This window comes from Callionymus lyra, chromosome 16, assembly GCF_982586985.1.
Source record: "Callionymus lyra chromosome 16, fCalLyr1.hap1.1, whole genome shotgun sequence".
NCBI lineage: Eukaryota > Metazoa > Chordata > Actinopteri > Syngnathiformes > Callionymidae > Callionymus > Callionymus lyra.
In genome coordinates, this window is record NC_141833.1 from 14,745,575 (window position 1) to 14,770,086 (window position 24,512).

The window sequence follows — 24,512 nt, forward strand, 5'->3', positions numbered from 1 at the left end:
GGAAGATCTTTACAAATATGAATTACTTACTTACTTACTATTGATAATGCACCAATCTTGTGTTAGAACTAGCGAAAAATATATGCAGTATACAATAAAAATGGGAAAATAAAAATAAAATCCTTAAAAAAGGAAACGTTACATGTTTTTAATTCAGTTTTACAAAAGCATAAAACTAATTTGATTGTTAAATTTTTTTTAACCTACTTAATAATTACTGAATGAAAATAAATGCAACCTTTAAACGTTTGAAATGTTTAATTCAACCATTTTATATTTTTGTTTTGAGCCAATAGAATTCTTTCATGATCAACTTCCTGTCGTTGATTTTACATGTTTTGTACAATTTTTGTAACAATTTTTTTGGCCGTAAAGCAACAGAGAAATAAAATAAAATGACATAAGTCTATAGTTCTTTTATTGAAGAAAGAAAACGGTTGCGTACTGTAATAAAAATGTAAAAATATTATTTATATATATGAGAAAAATTTAATTCAATGGTTAGAATTGAGACTTTTCAGTAAGTCGGTAGTTTTTAAACACATTTAATCAGAAAGTAAAGGTGGAATATTTATACAAAATAAATTGTTAATATTTGTGACAATTCTTTGGGCCATTTAAGGTAAGGTAAGGTAAAACTTTATTGATCAGGAGGTCTCCTTCGGGATTTTTTTTTTTTTTTCCAATAGCCAGCAATTTTTCATAAACAATAAAAAATAATACATAAAAATAATAATAATAATAATAATAATAATAAATTAATTTAAAAAAAATACATAATAAAATAAAATAAAATAAAACATAAAAAATAAAATAATAAATAAATAAATAAATAAATAAATAAATAAATAAAATAAAATAATAAGAGGAACATAAAGAGCAATAATACATAAAAAATAAAATAATAAGAAGAACATAAAGAGAAAAATGAAACAATTTAAATGGATTTTTATTAACAAAAACAAGTTTTTGATGCAGTTCAAGTGGACACTTTTGTTCTTCAACACCATTTATTTTCAATTTTGTTAAATAAAAACTGAAACTTAATTATTGAACTGAATTTAAAAGAGAAACTGAGACAAATGTAAGAATAGACTCAAATTTAATTGGAAAAACTTGCCTCGTATGAACGAAATGACCTCCACGGTACGGAACCTTCATGGATGTTCTCATTACGTGTCTGCAGCGCTGGAGAGGAAGATGTCCATGAGACAGAGTCGGGACGAGCTCATCAAGAGAGGAGTTCTGAAGGAGATCTTTGAAAAAGGTGAGTCGACCTCGTCGCTTTTTTTTTTCCTCCAACTCCTACAGGAGTCGACCGGGATCACAGTTTACTCCCGAATTAATCGGCAATTTCATTTCTGGAGATAAAATCTCGTGGTTTCCAGAAGATTCTGTCGCATCCGAGGAACTCTTTGATCACGATTTCATGTGAGGTTGACTTGAGGGAGACTGACGCTGCAGGACATCAAAAGATGGTTTTAACTTCTTGCCAGGATTCCTGGAGATCACACAGACTCGCGGCTCACAAATTAAAAAGAAAAAATCATCCTTAAAAATGAGGGAAATTGATTATAATTTGATTTATTTCCACCTTTTCCACAGACTTCCTCGTCCTTGTAGTTGTTTTTTTTTCCTAAAGATTGAGTGGTAGATTTTTAAGCAGATTTTCTCTGTGGCTCAGATTCAAACTGGTCCTTAAATGACCGACGTGTTGTCGAACTGCTGAGCTTCATCAGCGCCTGTCGGGCGATAAAAGGATCTGGAGTCGTCGGTTCGATCGTCTTTGAATTTCCTGTCGTGATTATCTGGAAACATCTAAATACTTGAAGGCGGCTTTTCATGGAAGTAGTTCAATCCCGTTCAGTACTGAGTGATTGAGTTTATCGTTTCAAATCTAGACACATTCTTTTTTTAAATAATTAAATTCAATAATTTTTCATCAAACTTTTGGCCAATCGTGCGACTCAGAGGCGATCACATGACATTGAAATTAAACACCACAAATAAAAAAATATTGAATGAAAAATTCCATTTTTTTTAATTATAAGAAATTAAATATCAATTTCTATGTGTCGAAAAAGAGAAGAAAAATCATAATGAAAATATTCATAAAATGTGATTCAATAAAAACGAATTTCTATGAAGAAATATTGAATATATTTCTTGAAAAGAAAGAAAAAAAGAAAGAAAATATAAAATCATTAGAAATTAGTTTTTATTGAATCACATTTTATGAACATTTTTATAATGATTTTAATTTTTTTATTTTATTCATTACAGCCATTCAAACTATATATATATTTTTAATCCAATATTTTTTAATATATATTTTTTTAATGAATCACATTTTATCAATATTTTCATATTAATAATATGGAAATAATTATTGGAATTAAAATATCAAACTCTGTGGAAAAAAAGAAAGGAAAAAAAACCCCATCATTTTGAAAATATTCATAAAATGTGATTCAATATAAGAACATTTTTATTTAAAAAATATTTAATTAAATTTAAAAAAAAAGATAATTAATTGATTACAAAAAAAACACCAACATTTCAATTCATTCAATAAAAATATAAATCTTCGACATTTGATATTTAAATTTTACCATAAGATTTTCTGAAGAAACCGATATTATCCTATATTATTGTTATCATACCTCTTTATTGATTTTTCTCACTAAAAGAGCGTTTTTTTTTCAAATCTTTGTATCCTATCTCACCAGCAACAGTTGAGTTCAGGTCGTCCATGGACAACGGCATCTGCGTCCAGGAGCCTCAGTTGAAGTCGTCGATGGTTCATTCGTCGAAGAAGTCGGTTTCGTACGCCAGCGATCATCAGGATTCTATGTCCAAACCTCCTCTTTACCACAAGCAGCCTCCGGCTCTTCCCCCGAAGCCTTTCTCGAGGATCCCTAACCATAGCACAGGTGAGTACAAGCTTTCTTCATGTACTGCTAGAATCCAGTGAACCTTTTCATACATGATGGACTTACTGTCAAAATGTTTGAGTCTCTACTCTAGTATAACTCCTTGAGTCGCTGGAGCATTACTCTGTGAATCTCTGTAGCATTACTCTTTGACATTGTTAGTCTTTTTATATTATTACTCCCCAAAGGTTTTGTAGCATTACTCAACCATGCTCCGTAATATTACTCTGTAAGTCTCTGTAGTATTACTCTGTGAGGCTCGGTAGTATTTCTCAGCGAGGCTCAATATTACTACTCCACAAGCTCCTAGTATTTATCCATGAAGCTCCATAGTATTACTCTGCAAGGCTCCTTTGTACTACTCAGTGATGCTCGGTAGTATTACTCAGCAAAGCTGTTTTATTACTCCACAAGCCCCTAGTATTTATCCATGAAGCTCCATAGTATTACTCTGCAAGGCTCCTTTGTACCACTCAGTGATGCTCGGTAGTATTACTCAGCAAAGCTGTTTTATTACTCCACAAGCCCCTAGTATTTATCCATGAAGCTCCATAGTATTACTCTGCGAGGTATCATAGTACTATAATCCAGGCTCCGTAGTATTACTCTGCAAGGCTCCGTTGTGTTACTCAGTGAGGTTCGGTAGTAATGCTCAGTGAGGCTTTGTATTATTACTCAACAAGCTCCTAGTATTACTTCACTGGCTCGTAGTATTACTCTGCGAGGTTTCATAGTACTATAATCCAGGGTCCATAGTATTATTCTGCAAGCCTACGTAATATAACTCTGCAAGGCTCCGTTGTATTACTCAGTGAGGCTCTTTATTATTACTCAACAAGCTCCTAGTATTACTCCATGAGGCTCTGTAGTATTACTCTAGTCTGCGAGGTTCCATAGTATTATTATCCAGCCTCCATAGTATTACTCTGAAAGGCTCCTTAGTATTACTCACCAAGGCCTTGTATTATTACTCCACTAGCTCGTAGTATTACTCTGCGAGGTTTCATAGTATTACTCCGCAAGGATCCGTAGTATTCCTCAGCGAAGCTGAAGTAGTTTTATAATCCAGGTATGCGAGGCATTGTAGTTTTACTCCGGGGTATTACTCTGCAATTATTACTCTGTAGTATTCGTCTGTGAGGCATCATTGTATAACTCAGGAGCCTTGTGGGGTATATGATGTATTACTCTGCACTAAAAATGAAATCATGTCTCCTAACAGAATCCATTTTAAAGTGTGTCATCGACTCAGTAGAACCAGATTATAATCTGGTGAATTTGACGACGCGTCCTATAATCCTAACATGATGCTAATCTACAAGAAGACGGAGAGCTCAAAGTACACCTTTGTTCGGCGTGACTTCAATTCAGTACTGTGACCTTGAGCCATATTTCGAAACGCGAGCGATCACTCTTTATAATCTCACGCCGTCACGGAAAGTGAGACGTCACACGTGCTCTGGATTAAAAACCCTATAAAGTCCTCCGGGGGGTCAGATGAGCTCCGGTGTCGTCGTCGATCTGGTTAAGTAGCATCAGCGTAACCCGGTTCTGTCCGTCTGAGCCGCCGCTCATCCTCCCGCTGACGCCACCTATCGTCTCTCCAGACTCGCACCAGCAGCTGAAGTTCTCGTCCATGTCCGGAGGGAAACACTCTCCGCCGCTGCCGCCCAAGAAGGTCATGATCTGCGTGCCTCCGGGAGGACGGGAGTCCACCTCCTCCCCGTCCCCGAACCCCCTGTCCCAGAAGTGCGGCGGCGTCCCTCAGGGTCACCACGGCTCGCTGCTGCCCTCGCAGCTGGCCTGCCTGCAGGGTCTGCACCAGGGTCACGGGCACCCGCTGCAGCTGCAGTACGGCAGCTTGCACCCCCCCAGTCGCATCATCGAGGAGCTCAACAAGACGCTGGCGCTGTCCATGCAGAGGTTCGAGAGGTGAGAGTGCATCGACGCCCCTTTAACTACTGGGATTATGAACAGTATTCAAGATGACTTTAATCATTCCACATTTTTGACTTCATAAAAACAACTGTGTTGTTCCACTTTATTACATATTTTACTGTGTAAAAAAACAAAAAACATTAAATAAAATATTCATTAAATATGATTCAATAAAAACAAATTTCTATTTATAAAATATTGAATTAATAAATGTATTTTTTTTAATTATAGCAATTCAAATATCAAAGTCTGGGTAAAAAATAATAAATATTTTAAAGAAAAATAATTATGAAAATATGATTAAATAAGTACTAATTTCTATTAATAAAATATTGAATTATAAAATATATTTTTTTGAATTATTGCATTCAAAATATCAAATCTGTGTAAAAATAAGAAAAATTTTAAAGAAAAATAATTATGAAAATATTAATTAATGTGATTCAATAAAAACAAATTTCTATTTATAAAATATTGAATTAATAATTATTTTTTTTTAATTATAGCAATTAAAATATCAAAGTCTGGGTAAAAAATAATAAATATTTTAAAGAAAAATAATCATGAAAATATTCATAAAATGTGATTAAATAAAAACTAATTTCTATTAATAAAATATTGAATTATAAAATTTTTTGTTTTTCAATTATTGCATTCAAAATATCAAAATCTGTGTAAAAATAAGAAAAATTAAAGGAAAAATAATTATGAAAATATTAATTAAATGTGATTCAATGAAAACAAATTTCTATTTATAAAATATTGAATTAATAATTATTTTTTTTTGAATTATAGCAATTAAAATATCAAAGTCTGGGTAAAAAATAATAAATATTTAAAAAAAAAATAATTATGAAAATATTCATAAAATGTGATTAAATAATTTCTATTAATAAAATATTGAATTATAAAATATATTTTTTTGAATTATAGCAATTAAAATATCAAAGTCTGGGTAAAAAATAATAAATATTTTAAAGAAAAATAATTATGAAAATATTCATAAAATGTGATTAAATAAAAACGAATTTCTATTAATAAAATATTGAATTATAAAATATAAATTTTTTTAAATTATGGCATTCAAAATATCAAATCAGTGTAAAAATAAGAAGAATTAAAGGAAAAATAATTATGAAAATATTCATTAAATGTGATTCAATAAAAACAAATTTCTATAAAAAAAAGTATTTAATTAAAAAATATATTTTTGAATTATTGCAATTAAAATATCAAAATCTGTGAAAAAGAAAAATCATTTTAAAGTATTCATTAAACGTGATTGAGTTACAAAAACAAATGTATATTTAAAAAAAAAATTGAATTCAATTATGAAAAAAGATAATTATTTGAAGGTTTCAACATTTGAAATTTAAATTTTACCATTTAATTTTCTGAAGGCAGTGTTATTATTCTGTATTATTATTGTTATTAAAACTTTTTACATTATTTCTCATTTAAAAAGCGTTTTTACTTTTATAATACTTATACTTATTACTACTTATTAAAGGTTTAAGAAATACTTTTTTTTTTAGCTTGTATTATATGATTTGAAATATTTGTCTAAACTAAAATAATGTTTCAATAATAATATTAACAATAATTACTAAAAAAAATACTGTCCAAAGAAGAAAAACGCAACTATAATGTACTTTATTACAAAGTCATTACTTTAAAATGTTGAATTGAATGCTCGACTTTTTTTTTTTATATTTGCAAATTGTCATTTCTTGGTTTTATTATTACTTATTTTTTCATTTTAAATACATGAAATTTAAGTTTGTTTGCTTGTGTGGTAGAACATGAGATATTTTTCTTCTTTAAAATAATTTTTAGAGTGAGATTCAAACACCAAACAAGGAAGCACACTTTATTACATTGTAATTACTTTAAAAATTTGTTAAAATAACATGATATTTATTATCATTTGACACTAAAAAGTGCAATTTCTAGATGTTAATTATTAGTTTGTTTGTGGACTTTTCTGCACTAAAATTATGTTTCCAGTGAGACTTAAAAACACTGGTCTGATGATTCACTTTTTAACAACATGCATTTGTCGTCCCACTCCCTCTCGGTGAACTCAGCCCCGCAGCTATTTGTAAAAATATCTTCCTTCTGCTCCAATCTGTTTCAATCATAGAGATTGTACAAGGAGTTATTTAACTCATGACACATGTGCACACAAGGAATCTGGTCTCGAGTGTTCGGGAGCTACCGTAATGATTGTTATAAAAGCGCAACGTCCTCCTGTCAATTGTCAAAAATAGGATAAACCTTTGAGGAGTTGCCAAAGTGTCCAAGTCATGTCAGCGGGGGAAATATTCTGGTTTACATGTTCGTTACGTTAAAAAAACACGATAAATTGAATTACTGTAGAACTCTTGATATTTTGGCCATTTCTACCAGCCGTGTCGAGAAGGTGTGGGTTTGGCTCGCGACCAAATGTTTCGAGACACTCGGGCATTTGTTGGAAAAACAGTTTATTTTCAATCCGTTGTCAGGTATGAATGGTCTCACTCCCTCACAGAGCGCTTCTGAATTAAAAGAGTGTCGACGTGGGTGTTTGCGGCGGCGTAGGCGTCCCTCCTGCAGCGCCGCTGAAAACCACCGTCAGCTGCTCTTTTTACAAGACCGGCTCTTGTTTGGAAGAGAAACGCTCTGGTTACGTAAGGACTTCGCATTAAGGGCCCGATTTATCGAACGGGGAGTCGGATAAGAAAGCGACGCATCAACAATTAGTCTGAAAGCTTAACTAATGTTGCGTCACTCATCGTGAGGTCGGATCAATTTAAATCCGACATGTCGCTCTTTAATTCAGACTAATGGAGAAAAAGATCCCACTTTGTTATCGTCCGGTTGAGTCGGATCTACTCCCGTCTTGCTCGAGGGTAAACAACGGCTGACGTTATGACACGACTATAACACCGTTTCTTCTTCTACTGTTTATTTACCTGCTGGTTCCACTGATCCGTCCCTAACGCTGCCTATATATTGAGTTTATTTATATTTTATCTTCTGAGTTGAGACTAAACGTGAACTAAATTTGTGTAGTTTTTTTTAAATGAATGTATTACCGTTATTATTATGTATAATTGATTATTTTAAACTACATTTATCAAACAGGAAATCTTTAAATTTGAATTTTCAACTTAAAGAGTTAAGTTCATGTAAATAGTTTTTTTTATAACGTTTATTTTATTTAATAGTATTATTTAATGCTACTTTACATGTTGTGTTGATAAAATAAACTTATTTGAATCAAATTCCAAATGGAAATAAAGGCATAGTTAGCTACTATGCTATCATTTACAGCTTGTTGCTAATAGCAACCGCACTTTCTGGCTGCTTATTGAAAACTTCTGCTACAAATACTAGTGAGAAAGTAAGTAAAGGTTATTTGTAAAGCACTTTCATTTTATTCACAACTACAGTATTTAACTAGTATTTATGTTTAACACAGCGGTGGTAATTCTATGTGCAGTTAATAATTAGCAGAGCAGCAGCCACCGTTAGCACTTTAGCAATCATTAGCTTACGGATGTTTCAACCTAATTCATCGTCAACGACAAAATAATCTGTTTTGCACTATTTTTATAATGGAATTGTTAAACTCTGAGTATAATATGTTATTTATTTTTGATCATTAATCCATGATTAAGTCAGTAAACCTGTTTTTTCCTCACTGCCTTAGCTCTACTCATGCTACTAGCGTAGCTAGCATTAGCATTGGAATTTCTAACTATTTTGACAAAAATGTTATTCAGACATTCTAAAACTAATAATATTGCTTCTACTACTACTACTACCATTCACTCTAGACCAGACCTTGGTAACGTGCGGACCAGGGGCCACATGATGACGAAGATCATCAAGAAACTAAACATTTTATTTTGTATTTATTTCTATTATTCATTACTAGTCTCTAAATATGTCAATAGGTCGTTTTTGGTTCTTTACTCATGTTTGTGAGTATTCATTGCACCTCAAAAATATTTAAGGGAAACATTTGGAAGAAAGTTGCTTTAATATAATTAAAAACAAATGTGAAAAAAATTATTAATTTAACCTTTTTTAGCTTGATTTTATGATCTCATTGATTACTTTAACTTGATGGCCCCTCAAGACAGCCACTGTATAAAATGTGGCCCCTGCTTTAGGCCGTCACAAGTGGGGGACCTTAAATATATTGATCCTAACAATTAATATGTGGCACAAATATAATATTTATCTTATGTAAGCTAACAAATCGTAACAACGTTAGCAGCTACCGTTAGCATCATTGCTAACATTAACACGGACAGGTCTTTAAACTAAAAAATATGAAAACGATTCATTTTATTCAACGTTTCTTCTTCACCGTTGCAGCTCTTTATTGCACGGCGGCGGCTCCTGTGGGCCCCTGGACCGGAGAGAAATCCCGTCGGTGATCATCGACTACGAGGACGACAAGGAGAACATGCCCAACGAGTCCGACTACGAGGACCTGCCCAGCATGTACAAGGACGAGGACGACGACGTGGACGACGACGACGACGAGGACGACGACTCATTATTTTCAAGTGAGTCGATTCATGTTCGCCGTTCCTAGTTGCGAGTTTGAATCCCTAAAACCGAGTGGTTAATAAACCTTGAAACCAGAAGTTTTTAATAAACCACCTCAGGTGGGATCACGACTCCAGATGTGACGACATCTGGTCGGCCGAGAGTTTAACCTTTAATTGCAGATCAAGACTCACTGAGTCTCTCGCCTCCAAACACTCACTTCCTCCTGGCAAGAGAACTTTAGTGTGTGTTGTTGTTGTTGTTGTTGTTGTTGTTGTCGTCACGCGGCATCTTGTGTTCGCATGGATGCACAGAAGGGTTATTTTAAAAGTTGTGGTCGCTCATGTGAAGAGTCGCTCAATACGCCGAGTCATGATTTTTTTAGTTTTTAAGGAGAAGTGAAGCTAAAAAAAAGGATACTTTTACTTACTCAAAAATGGCTGAAAGTGTGCAGGTTGGAGTAGAAAAACTGACAAATCTGTAGTGAAGTGAAAATAAATCAACAAAATATACAGTTTATATGAAATAAAAATGTCTTATGAAGAAAGATATTTAGTATTGTTGCTTAGTGGGTTGTTTTGAATAAGTTCTGGTGCTCAAACTGCTTTAAGAAAGAAAAAAAAGTTAATATTATATAATAAAATATCTTTTTTATGTATAAAAATTCTGTTTTACGTCTCTACTCCGCTGGCAGCAAATGACAACATACAAAACAAATAACGAGTGCAATAAAAACGGAATAAATTAGAATAAATAAATATTCAAAATAAACGACTAAATGAATTAAAATAATAATAAATACCACTTATTCACACTGCAAATTTAGTTAATTATTAAGTTAAGAAATGTTTTCTGAATAATATAAATCATTAACTCTGTTAAGTTGTGTTGTTTCAGTTTAGGTTTAAGTTTAAGACTTAGTTTAGTTATTTTTTTACAGACTGAGTTACTTTACTGTCGCTATTATTTTGTGGGTTACATTTAGTTCATTGTAACAGACCAATTCAATGTTCTTTCAGTATTATTTTTGGGCTAACTTGTGTGTGCTTTTATGAAAGGTGTTCCTGGGCAAATCACTGTCTTGAATATATTGTAAAAAAAAAACAACCAAACATTTTGAATATTTGTATTTTAGACAAAAATCAATGGAAAGGTATTAGTATGGAAAATATATCTCAGATTTTTTTGTTACTTTTGTAAAAAACAGCCTTGAACAGTCGTGCTCAATGTTTTTGTTCTATTTTTTGTAAAAAGTTTTCTTGTCGTACGAGGACGAGTAAATGCTCTGCGGCTACTAAGGCTTCTGGTACTGAAGCCCAAAAAGAACGATTTGTATAAAGTCGGATAAACTCTTGAGAAATTTAGGAATTTTTTCCAATACTTTCTTTTGTTTTAGTTATATTTAAGTGTGTTTTTAGAGACTAAAACTACATGTAATTGTTCAGGATGAGGGACATTAATATTTGGAGGCGAGATGTTTGAATCTTCGGCGTTTTGACCTCTGCGTGTCTCGGGGGTCGCAGGCTCGCTGGCGCAGAAGGTCCTGAGGAAAGACTCTCTGGCCATCAAGCTGAGCAACCGTCCGTCCAAGCGGGAGCTGGAGGAGAAGAACATCCTTCCCATGCAGACGGACGAGGAGCGTCTGGAGTCCCGGCAGCAGATCGGCACCAAACTCACACGGTGCGTTTCTATTTTTAACCGCCGAAAAACACATTTTGCACACCTGCTCCGTCGAATGCTTTGAATATTTCTCCTGCAACCGCTGCTGTGTTGGACGACAACCTGCGGAACCAGCGGCTTTTAAAAAAGAAAAAAAACAACTACGAAAACTAAACAAACGTTTGATGATCTTAACGTTTGATTAATTCTTAATCATCGATGAAAACGGAGTTGACCTCATTTTTTCCAAACCCCGCCTCTCGTCTTCTCGTCCTCCCTCTCTCTCGCCGAATCACCACGGCCGGTCCAAGAGCCAAACCTTCTCCACCCCTCCACTCAAATCCCTCCTTCTCTCTCTCTTTTCTCTGCGTCATAACCAGTTTGTATACATCTTTGCACCGTGAACGATGATTTTCGAGAGATCAAACGACGTAATGTTTTCCCTTCCCGACGGATCACAAGCCTCGTTTCATTCCACTGTGTTTCTTTTGAACATGACTTGGCTCTCTGGATGGTGGGATGTAATCATGTGTTGAGAGAGAGGAGAGAAGGGGGGAGAGAGAGGAGAGAAAAAAAAAACAAAGCAGCTGGGATGGAAGCCCGGAGCGGGAGGAAGAAAGAAGAAGAAGAAGAAGATAAGCAGGAAATGTGGCTTCAAATGAAGGGAGGAAGGAATAATTTCAAGAGACGTTGGCACCTATGTGTCTGTTCCCCGCTGGGATTGGAACACAGCACATGTTCCCAGAAGGTCTGCCAGCGTCGCTAATAATCTCAGTCGCCGTGTCGTAGCGTAACACACTTTTATTTGTTTTTAGGGTTTTATTCAGATTTATCGTTGAGGATTACATGTTAACATGGATGATCTATGAGTAATTCATCTTTGTACGACTTTAATCTCGTAGAAGATCATTTTATTTGACTTTAATCTCGTAATAAATTAAATTCCTTCGCTTAAATCTTGCGATTAATTATTTACTTTGACTTTAATCTCCTAATAAATTATTTTCTTTCGACTTTAATCTTGTAATAAATTATTTTCCTTCGCTTTTAATCTGGTAATAAATTATTTTCTTTCCACTTATATCTTGTAATTAATTATTTTTCTTCACTTTTAATCTGGTAATAAATTATTTTCTTTCGACTATGATCTTGTAATAAATTATTTTTCTTTACTTTTAATCTCGTAATAAATTATTTTCTTTCAACGTTAATCTTGTAATAAATTATTTTCTTTCGACTTTAATCTTGTAATAAATTAAATTCCTTCGACTTAAATCTCGCGATAAATTATTTGCGTTGACTTTAATCTAAATTTTTCTTTGACTTTAATCTCCTAATAAATAATTTTCTTTCGACATTAATCTTGTAATAAATTAATTTTCTTCACTTTTATTCTGGTAATAAATAATTTCTTTTGGCTTTAATCTTGTAATAAATTATTTTCCTTCACTTTTAATCTGGTAATAAATTATTTTCCTTCACTTTTAATCTGGTAATAAATTATTTTCTTTCGACATTAATCTTGTAATCAATTATTTCTCTTCACTTTTAATCTTGTAATAAATTATTTTCTTTCGACATTAATCTTGTAATCAATTATTTTCCTTCACTTTTAATCTGGTAATAAATTATTTTCTTTCGACTTTTTTCTTGTAATAAATTATTTTCCTTCGCTTTTAATCTGGTAATAAATTATTTTCTTTCGACTTTAATCTTGTAATAAATACTTTTCCTTCGCTTTTAATCACGTAATAAATTATTTTTTCTTTGACTCTAATCTGGTAATTATTTATTTTCTTTTGACTTTAATCTCGAACCACACAAAGTGGTACAAAAAAGTTTAAATCCCCTGATACAGACTATCTAGACCAGGGGTTTCAAACTCACTAAAATGCTTATTTCTATCAAATTTATTTTCTTTAACCTCAGTTTTATTGTTATTGGAAGAGTCTCGGTGCAATTATTTGACATAATCACATCTATATAAATAGTTCCTGTGGATCCATAAAAAGTATTTAAAGGAATTCAATTCAAGAATCTAAAAAAAATAGTAAACCTGTGGTGATAAGTAGGATTTATCTGTTTTGACATTAACCCAGAGTGCTTCCTGTCTGTGAAGCATGTTAGCCTTTTAGCTTCCACCAGAAAAAAACTTAAAATATTGACTTATTTGGGTTTTTTCAGAACATTTTTTCATGTCGATGCTTCAAAACAAGATGCTTGTTACAGACGAGCAGTTTGGAGGTATTTGGATGTTTTTTAAGTTGGAGACAACTGAGCACTAGCTGCTACATTAAAATGAACACACATTTTGGGTGAACTATCACTTTCAGTTTAAAAAAAGGTTGATGGCTATATTCGTTTAATGGAACCGCAATATTATAACTCGCTTGCACAACACACATGGTGGGCATGAAGAACAAAGCGTATTTCATATTTAAAATCTGTTTTTGAGCCTTTTGTGCTAACATATGGATGTATAAAACTTGCTCCTTGGGGGAGGTATTTATGATAAAAGCTTCTTCCTAGTGTGTCACACGAGGCACTCGCTGCTCAAACTGAACTATAAAAAAAATGTCTTCCAGGTCGTAAGAGTCGACATTTATTATTAAACACCATTTTTGTATTTGTTTTTTCCTAAAAAAAACAAACACTAAAGCTTGTTTTTCAACTCGTGTGTGAAGTCAAGTCTGAAAGATGGAGTGATGGTGGAGGGACGGGTGATGGAGTGACCCACTTGCAAAGCAACAGTGGCCCACTTCTCCGAGTTTGTAGATATTTGAATAATAAATGTTTTTTTTTCTTCTTCTAATGGAGAAGCTCAGTCGCTGTGTTTCCATAGGTGCTGCTGAATGTTTGTTAAGGGCTGCGACCACATGACCGCTCGCCCCGCGGCGAAGCATTCCAGCCAATTATGATCATAAACATCTGCCACTTATAAAACATCGGCTCGTCGCGTGTGCGGATTAACAGTTTGTGTAACAAGGTTCTTTGTTGTGTAGCCATGAGAGCGTTCGTGTGATGTCAGTTCGCAGTTTAGCTCTGAGCGAAACGACTCAAAATAAACGTTGGAGTTATGTAAAACCGTGACAAAAGCCGTAATTGTTCTCATAAATTATAGTTATTGACGTAAATAGTGATTTATCTGTTGCTTTTAATGGAAAAACGACATATTTCAACTTCCTGAGATTTAGTTCTATTGTAATTCAATTGTAATTAAACGACTTCTCGTCTTTAGGAAATATTGATATACGGAAAAAAACGCAATATTTTTATTCACAAAACTAATATTCATTTTTCAATTAACAATTAACAAATATTCATAAAACAAATTATATTAAAATTGGGATTTTTTTCTCCTGTCAAAACAAATGTAGAAGAATCGTCTTTCTGCATTTTTAATCGACTATTCTGTGACGATTTTAATTCTTTAAATCAATAAATCAATTGATGAGCAGTTAAATTGCCTCAGGAGCCACAGTTATAAAGTGGCTGTTGTCAAGGGACCGTCAGGCAAAAACAAAAACAAAGAGAAGTATAAAACCGAGTTTTAAAAAATGCCAAAATTCTTAGTTTATTTAACAAAAAAAATCAGATATAAAAGCCAGATTTTCTAATATTTACTTATACTCACTTAAATCTATTGGAGGTGCATTAATTACTCTTAAAGTGAATAAATAAATCACAAAATGAAATGGTTAGTTTCTCCATGATCCCTAAGCTCTCTAGGGCCACATTAATACAGTAAAAGGTCCATAATTTGCCCAATTTTCGATAAACTATATGTTATAATAATAATAATAATAATACATTTTGTTTTAAGGCGCATTTCTTGACACTCAAGACAAGTTCCTGATTTAATAAAAAAATGTAACAAACCTCATTAAAAACTTTTTAAAACATTGAAAAAAAAGCAGCATCAGTAAAAAGTGGATAAAATGCAATGTTTTTTACGCAAGGCCAATGTGATATATACATATTAAAGCACAATTAAAACATTTATTATTAAACATTTCCGTACTGACTTTCTTTCTTTACAAAAGATGAGATATATTCAACTTCATAAAACTATTCAATAATTTCTTAAGAAAAAGCCTGTGAAGGGACCGAGTGTCTGCGAGATGAGAGTGCAGCGATAAATCTGTCAGTGATCCATCACCTCCTCTTCGCCGGAGAAGATGTCGGTTCAAGAATATGCCTTTAATTACACGATTATCCTGAATGGCTGATTACAGCGTGCACTTATTTAATTAGCAGGGAGGAACTGACATTCACGGACGGCTGAACTTTCAGAAAAGTGCATCTGCCAACAGTGCGAGGCTCAACTATATCCAGTAATGAATCCGGCTCCTCATATTTCCCCGGCTGTGCTGTTGAGAATCATCTCCTTTTAATCTCCTTTTAAAATGTGACGTTTTGACTGTAATTCTCTGCAGGCGCTTGAGTCAAAGACCCACAGCGGAGGAGCTGGAGCAGAGGAACATCCTCAAACGTAAGTCGAGAAAAAATTCACATCTCTTTTTCCCGCAGCCTCGGAATTTAACCGTCTTACTCAACCCGTTGTTTTGAGAGACGTCCTCAGGTGCGTCTTGACACTGGCCTACTTTTTTTTCTTTTTTTTTTATCCCCTCTTTTCATCCGAGGCAGTCGGTTCCCCCGTGTTACAGTGTTCACACGGCTTTAGTCCCAAACACACACACACTCACACACCATCAGATAAAAGCAGCAGTGGGACTCTGTGACTTTCACATCAAAGACCGATTCACCAGCCGTTCCTGCTCCTCCCGCGGCCCCGGCCAGATTGGCTGAGAGCAGGAGGCCAAACACGGAGTTGTACGATTTAGAAGTGACCCGTCATGTCGGTGTTGTCGCTCACAGTCGGGGGGGGGGGCGGCGTCGAGGTTGAACCGGAGACGCCAGAATATGAGCTAAGAACAGATATAAGAATGTGTGATTGACAGGTCGTTCTTTTGCTCATCTTCACCAAAAACTATTTCCTGTGTGACATCATGGTGGTGACAGGTTCAAGATGTGCTCATACCGGGGGGGTGGGGGCAATTAAATCTCCCCAAGACATTATATACTGTGACTGTTGTGAGGGGTCATCAAGCTAAAGGAGAGGCGCAAAGAGCCAAGATATAAACAGGGGAAAAAAAAACTGATATAAAAGTAACATCTTGCCTTGTATTCTTGGTTATTTAATGATTATCAAGAATAGTATCAAACTTTATTTAAACACCTGCCTATACAGTGAAATGAGAAATAATATTATCAAACTTTATTGAAACACCTCCCCATACAGTCGAATAAAAAATAATAGTATGAAACTTTATTTAAACACCTCCCCATACAGTGGAATAAAAAAGAATAGTATGAAACTTTATTTAAACACCTCCCCATACAGTGGAATAAAAAAGAATAGTATGAAACTTTATTTAAACACCTCCCCATACAGTGGAATAAAAAAGAATAGTATGAAACTTTATTTAAACACCTCCCCATACAGTGGAATAAAAAATAATAGTATGAAACTTTATTTAAACACCTCCCCATACAGTGGAATAAAAAATAATAGTATGAAACTTTATTGAAACGCCTCCCCGTACAGTGGAATAAAAAATAATATTATCAAACTTTATTTAAACACCTCCTCATACAGTGGAATAAAAAAGAATAGTATGAAACTTTATTTAAACACCTCCCCATACAGTGGAATAAAAAAGAATAGTATGAAACTTTATTTAAACACCTCCCCATACAGTGGAATAAAAAACAATAGTATGAAACTTTATTGAAACACCTCCCTATACAGTGAAATGAAAAAGAATATTATCAAACTTTATTTAGGCACCTCCCCATACAGTGGAATAAAAAAGAATAGTATGAAACTTTATTTAAACACCTCCCCATACAGTGGAATAAAAAAGAATAGTATGAAACTTTATTGAAACACCTCCCCGTACAGTGGAATAAAAAAGAATATTATCAAACTTTATTTAAACACCTCCCCGTACAGTGGAATAAAAAAGAATATTATCAAACTTTATTTAAACACCTCCCTGTACAGTGGAATAAAAAAGAATAGTATCAAACTTTATTTAAACACCTCCCCGTACAGTGGAATAAAAAATAATATTATCAAACTTTATTTAAACACCTCCCTGTACAGTGGAATAAAAAATAATATTATCAAACTTTATTTAAACACCTCCCTGTACAGTGGAATAAAAAATAATATTATCAAACTTTATTTAAACACCTCCCTGTACAGTGGAATAAAAAATAATATTATCAAACTTTATTTAAACACCTCCCCATACAGTGGTATAAAAAAGAATAGTATCTAACTTTATTTAAACACCTCCCCGTACAGTGGAATAAATAAGAATATTCATACGTAGAATATAAAAATCTGCCTTTTTATTTCTATTCTGGGTCATTAAAATAAATAAATAAAGTAGAGTTTCCAGCTCACGTAAACAACGACTCCCCTGACGCTCCTAAACGCTAGTAAACATGATGTTTTTTATCCGTTAACGAAGAGATTATTCAAAGTGTGTGTTTTGCTGCCTTAAAGATATTATTATTATTCATGTTTCGTTAATCACACGCTTTTATTTTTACCACAGCTCGCAATGAACAAGAGGAGATGGAGGAGAAGAGGGAGATAAAACGGAGGCTCACGCGTAAGGTGAGTCAAAAATGGCGTTTTGTTTAGTCGAGACTTTTGAGTGAAATCGAGAGTCGGTTCCAACAAACACTCCCTGAGGTCACGGATGTCCGTGTTGCCCTTGGCCTCTTTCATCGCGTCGCCTGCCAAATCCCCTTCGGCCACACGGGGAGACGTGGAGCTATTCCCGCCACTTCCAATTAAATAATAACACACCCGCGGAAATGATCCCAAATAATACAGCGACCGCCGGAGGTTTGCTTTAGTCTCTATTTCAGTATCAACTCATGAATAAGCTTCTGTTCTGTCCTTTTTTAGGATGTTTTTATTCATTTATAGCTTTAATCTCGGTTCATGAAACATAAATGCTAATTTAGCGGTAAAGGCTAACGATAGCATAGCAACATTAGCCAAGATTGAGATCAATTACTTGCATTTAAAATACTGAGATGGTGTGAAAGTAAAAGTTTGATAGAATAAAGTTTTGTATATATTCATATATGTATACCTTATTAAATCAACAGAATTTTAAATCAACATTTTCTTTAACTTTCTAGCATAAACAAAACACCTTCACCTTCTTAAAATTATTTCAACTATTTTACTTAATGTCTTTATAACAAAACCACCCACAAAAGAAACCTTAGCACCAATTTGTATGACTAAAAAAACACTTAATTTATCCCCTAAATAATATCGACACATAATACTTCACAGTAAAATGTAGACACTAAATTAAAGCTATTGTTTTGGGCATTTAAGAACCAAAACTGTTTCAAAAATACAAGTTTGGTACTGGAAGTAGATGAAACTTAAATGATCCCTAATACTTATCTTTATGCAAAAGCAATGATCTTAAATTTCGATTAAATCCCAGTAAAGAGCTAAAAAAACAACCGTTTAAATTAAGAATTAAGAAATATAATCCAGTGAAGTCGTCCCTTCATTTTTCCTGATAAGATCCGACAAGATAAATCTGAACTGGTCCAGAAACGGTTCTTAAGAAAGAGTGTAAAATCAGATAAAAAACATTCACTTTCTTCTGCTTCTTCCCTGTAGCTGGATCTTATCCCAGCTACTCGGGGCAATAGACGCATGTTATTACACGTAGATTAACAACCAGGAGTTCCTGGAGGAAATGTTTGTTCCAAACTTTGTTTTGCAAGACTGGAGAAGCATCTGCAGCCACGTGAGAGATCATCCTTGTTTCTCTTTCTCCAGCTGAGCCAGAGGCCGACGGTAGAGGAGCTGAGACTGGCCAAGATCCTCATCCACTTCAGCGACTACGTGGAAGTCTCAGACGCTCAGGACTACGACCGGAGGGCAGATAAACCCTGGACCCGACTCACGGCTGCTGACAAGGTGAGAGGAAGTTCAAGACATTGTTGCGTTGACGAGGCATAGATAATTCTGTTGTCAGGAATTAATCCACCGTCGAGATTCATCTATCGTTACGATTAATCTGTCGTCACTATAATTCTGTTGTCAGGAATTAATCCACCGTCAGAATTAATCCATCTTCACGATTAATCTGTCGCCACGATCATTTTTAGCACGAATAAATCCACTGAAAGGATTAATCCATCGTCACGATTAATCTGTCGTCACGATTAATGTCGTCACGATTAATCTGTCGTCACGATTAATCTGTCGTCACGATTAATCTGTCGTCACGATAACTCTGTTGTCATGAATAAATCCACCGTCAGGATTAATCCATCGTCAGAATTAATCCATCGTCACGATTAATCAGTCTTCACGATAATTCTTAGCACGAATAAATCCATCGCCAGGATTAATCTGTCGTCACGATAATTCTGTTTTCACAAATAAATCCACCGTCAGGATTAATCGATCTTCACCATTAATCAGTCTTCACAATAATTCTTAGCACGAATAAATCCACTGTCAGGATTAATCCATCGTCACGATTAATCTGTCGTCACGATAATTCTGTTTTCAAGAATAAATCCACCGTCAGGATTAATCCATCGTCGGGATTAATCTGTCGTCACGATAATTCTGTTACTAATTAATCCATCGTCACGATTAATCCATCGTCACGATTAATCTGTTGTCACAATTAATCTATTGTCATGAATTTATCCATCGTCACTATTAATATATTAATCTAACGATTTAAATCACGGTTGCAAATTAATCCATCATCACGATTAGTCCATTGCCGAGATTAATACTTTGGAGCGATTAATCTATCGTCACGATAATTCTATTGCCACTAATAAATCCATCATCATGATTAATCCACGTCACAAATAATCCACTGTCAAGATTAATCCATCATTGTGATTAATCCATTATCAGAGTAATCCATCATTATGTAATACATAGTCACAATTAATCTATTGTCACGATTAATCCATCGTAAAGATTAATCCATCGTAAAGATTAATCTTTATAATAATAATCTCTATGGCCTTCTTTCTTGAAACTGTGAATTGAAACATGATTCAAATAAGTTCAATTTAATCGTGATTAATCTAAATTAATCAACAGAAATCTGATAACACACATCTAAATAACAAAAAAAGTTGAATTGAACTAAGCGTTCGAATTGAATTTCAACTTCAATCATCTGTGGAAAAGGCAGTGGCTGTGACTTTGACTCAGAGCAGGTCGAGTTTAAAAATACTTTCTTGGGTAAATCTGATGCTGATCAAAGCTGTGTCGAGTTTTTGATCATTCAGGAAAAAAAGAGGCGTAAAAAAAAAAAATGGCGCCGCCGGCTGCATCATAAATAGTCTCTCGGGCCCTTCAGCACCACATGATGCAACCTATAACACAGGACGGCAATTGTATGAAAACGTCTTCCTCCTTTTCTTGTTACCGCAAACAGCTGTCTCCAGTCAAAGCTCCCCCGAGCGGTCCGGCTGCTGCCTCCCCCTTCCTCCCCCCTTTCGTCTCCTCACCTTTTTAATGAGTTCTTGCGTTCAGCCAAACAGGAAAGCGCTCCGATGGCTTCCTCTCACACCTGAGGTCCGCTCGTGTGAACATCACTCGTTACGTAACCTCTTTACATAAGGAAACGTAACGATCACACTGAGTTTTCCAGGGTCGAGTTTGTTTTTCCAAGTCTTGCTGCAGGCGACAGACCAGAAACTGACTCATCTCCAGATCCCGGCATCACCTGATCACATGACGGTCACGTGATGGCGGAGACGAGGCTCGTCTTCCCGTCACTGTGACTCAAATCTCTGAGTCATGGACCGTAAATCTGATGCCGTGACAGTCACGGTCGCAACATGGAGGAAACAACCCATTTAACAACATCAGGATTATATATACTCACAATTTTATTTTGTATTGTGAACATTTGTTGATTTTTAGATCAGATTCCTTTTTATTTACTTATAAATTAACAAAAATAACGTTTTTTTAAAGGAATAAGTTCATTATATTCCTGAGGAAATCCATCGAAAATAACCAATACAATGATATTGATCTAGTTAAATAATTCAGTACAAATACATGTTTTAATTATGGTCATTTTTGTTTAGGTATAAAAATGTTGAGTTAAATAGAAAAATAGAAAAACAATATGTAATATAGAAGCAAATACTACAATTAAATATTTTTAAAATGCATTAAACACGAAAAGCAATATAAAAGAAATTGAGTCAATATTTTATATAAACTTGAAAATGCAACAAATATTTTTTATATACAGTGGATTTTGGTTAATATTCAATATTATTATTTATTATATTATTTATTATATTTCCTTTTATTTATATATATATTTGTGCAGCGGAATATTTATAGGAAATCATTTTATTTTTAATTGTATTCTTTTTTCTTTTTTATATATAATTATGTTATATATTAGGGGAGTATTACTATATTATAAGTATAATCATTGAATACTTAGAAGAAGAAAATAAATGTATTTATTTATTTTTAATGCATTTTAAAATATTCATAATGAATAAAATAATAATATATATTACATGGTTTCATTTTTACTGTATATTGTTTATGTATTTAATTTATTATTTATTCATTCTATTTCTTTCCTCTTTTCCTTTTTTTTTTTTCAAATTCAACTACCAAAAAGCTCCATCGACCACTTTGCAAGGAATAAACGTAGTTTTGTTCTCTCGTTTCAAAAACGATTCTCTATAAATCCCTTTTTTTCCTGGCGTTTTCTTCTCCGCTCTCTCTTTGGAAGGAGAAGCTGAAATGAAACCTTCAGTATCTTCGGCTCCAGCGACATCATTTTCTGCCGCTCGGGCTCAGAGACGCACAAACAGCCTTTCAGAAAAACATGCATCCAATTAAGCGTTTCTAAAAATATCCTCGCGCCGCACAACATCCAAGGTATTTAAACGCATCCCTGCGAACGCGGAGCGACTCCTGCCGTTATTGTCGGCTCTCGTGCGTCAGGATGGAAATTAAAGCCACTTGTGATGCAGAAATTGGGGCCGAATCCTTCCGTGAGCCAGCAGATAAGAGTAAATGATGCATGGAGGAGGCAGAGTCGCAGCTCTCAAGCCTCTCTTGACGTGTGTGTGTGTGTTTGTGTGCGTGTGTGTGTGTGTGTTTGTGTGTGTGTGCAGGCGGCCATACGCAAGGAGTTGAACGACTTTAAGAGCAACGAGATGGAAGTCCATGAATCCAGTCGCCATTTAACCAGGTGAGCAGAAGACTCTATCCTCATGATTAATTGTCGCGATTAATCATGACGATTAATTGTCGCGATTAATCGTGACGATTAATTGTCGCGATTAATCGTCACGATTAATTGTTGCAATTTATCCATCATGAGGATTCATTCCTCGTCACGATTAATCCATCGTCATGATTAATACATCATCACGATTAATCCAGCCTCAAGATCAATTCATCGTTGCGATTTATCCATCGTAAGCATTCATTCATCATCACGATTAATCCAGCCTCAAGATCAATTCATTGTCACGATTAATCCATAATCAAGATGAATCCATTGTTGAGATTACTCCACCGTCACAATCAATCCATCCTCATGATTAATCCATAGTCAGGATTAATTAATCATTACAATTAATCCATTCTCAAGGTTCATTCAGAGTCACGATTAATCCACAGTCAAAATGAGTTGTCTCGATTAATCCATTGCCATGATTAATACATCATCACGATTAATCCAGCCTCAAGATCAATTCATTGTCATGATTAATCATCATGATTAATTATTCCTCACAATGAATCTTTCCTTTTGATTAATCGTTAGTCACGATTAATCTATCATAAAGATGAATTCATCATCACGATTAATCCGTTGTCACTATTAATCATTTTGATTGATCCGCCATCAAGATTAATCCACTGTCCACAATCAAACGGTCCCCACGATTTATCCATTTTCAGGATTAATCCATCATCAGAAGCACTACATCATCATGAATAATCCGTCGTAACAATCAATCTACCATCGCAATTATTCTATCATCACGATTAATCCATAGTCACGATTAATCCACCATCACAATTAATGCATCGTCAGGATTAATTTGTCGTCACAATGAATCGTCAAGATGAGTCCACCATCACGATCAATCCACCATCACGATCAATCAATTTATATGATAAATAATCCGAATGATTAATTAATTCTAATTATTAATCTATTAATCCATGGCGATAGTTAACCCGTCGCCACCATTAATCCATTGTTGGGATTTCTGTCTGATATCAAAATTAATATTTCCTCATGATCAATCATTAGCCACGAGGACTAATTTATTCATGTAATTAATTGATAGTCCTGGTTAATCGATCTTCACGATTATTAATCACACCATCATGATTAATCCAATTAAAAAAGAACGACTCACTCACTTGAATGCAATCTTTGAGATGTAAATGTTGTCTATGTAACGTTGCAGGTTCCACAGACCATAATGGACCAGCACTGTCTCCCGGAGAACCCCATGGCGCCTCCTCCTCACGTGCAGGACAGTAGTTTCTACAACAAGGCCATGACTTCAGAATTGCCTTTTTCTTTTTTCTTTTTTTTCCCTTCTTCTTCTTCTTCTTCTTCTTCTTCTTGGAAACAACTGAGTGGGTAGTTGGTCAAGACTTCCACAGCGCCCCCCCCCCACCCCCCTCTCATGTTGTGATTAGGTTCATCTGTGGTGGACGATCCACGTCACCACCAGGAAAACTTCTCTTATATAAGGAGAAATCATGTGCAATAGTTCCTTTTCACGCCCCCGACCCACGCTTCTCTGCGGCTGCAGCGCCACCCGGAGGTCTCTCTCTGTGTCACACGTAAACGTACCGACTGTGTTTATTCGCCAACTGTGAATCCAGGAGTTTCCGTCTCCTGATGTACATTTTGTTTATAATCCAGGAAACTCTCATGCTTGACACATTTTGATGTAAAGAAAAAAAGAAAAACTGCAGCTGGATTTAACGTCCAGTTTGTCTGTTTTTATATGATTTTATTTTTTAAATTCCAGGATAAATAAGCAGTTTTTGGACACCATTGCACTTTTTTATAGTTTCTTTATTTTTTTTGCTTTGTATGAAACGTTTTAGTCTTTCCGAGCTGAACAAGCAATATGTTTGTCTTTTCTTTTTCTTTTTAAAAACCTGCTCGTCAATCACTTCAGGGTTTCTTTCTTTTATACTTCAGGAAAGTTTCAGGATCGACTGAGCCACTGAGTTTAAACCTGACGGTGCGTTCACTGTTTTTTCCGAAAAAAAAAAAAAGAGAGTCTCCGGAGGAGCCAAATATTCATTGCACTGTTCGAAAACAAATC

At 34.5% G+C, this 24,512-nt stretch overlaps 1 protein-coding gene across 2 annotated transcripts in view; it reads left to right on the forward strand.

The window, feature by feature from the left end:
- The window catches only part of LOC148063840 (phosphatase and actin regulator 1-like), a 61,295-nt gene extending 36,965 nt beyond the window's left edge, over positions 1-24,330 (forward strand). For both annotated transcript variants that reach the window (XM_087811298.1, XM_087811297.1), the window contains exons 3-12: positions 1,187-1,267; positions 2,730-2,933; positions 4,541-4,865; positions 9,240-9,433; positions 10,940-11,096; positions 15,512-15,567; positions 17,705-17,766; positions 18,967-19,107; positions 22,323-22,399; positions 23,634-24,330. In XM_087811298.1, the coding sequence (XP_087667424.1) occupies positions 1,187-1,267; positions 2,730-2,933; positions 4,541-4,865; positions 9,240-9,433; positions 10,940-11,096; positions 15,512-15,567; positions 17,705-17,766; positions 18,967-19,107; positions 22,323-22,399; positions 23,634-23,649 (1,313 nt within the window). In that variant the 3' untranslated portion in view covers positions 23,650-24,330. The remainder of the gene's footprint in view (positions 1-1,186; positions 1,268-2,729; positions 2,934-4,540; positions 4,866-9,239; positions 9,434-10,939; positions 11,097-15,511; positions 15,568-17,704; positions 17,767-18,966; positions 19,108-22,322; positions 22,400-23,633) is intronic.
- The last annotated feature ends 182 nt before the right edge of the window (positions 24,331-24,512 follow it).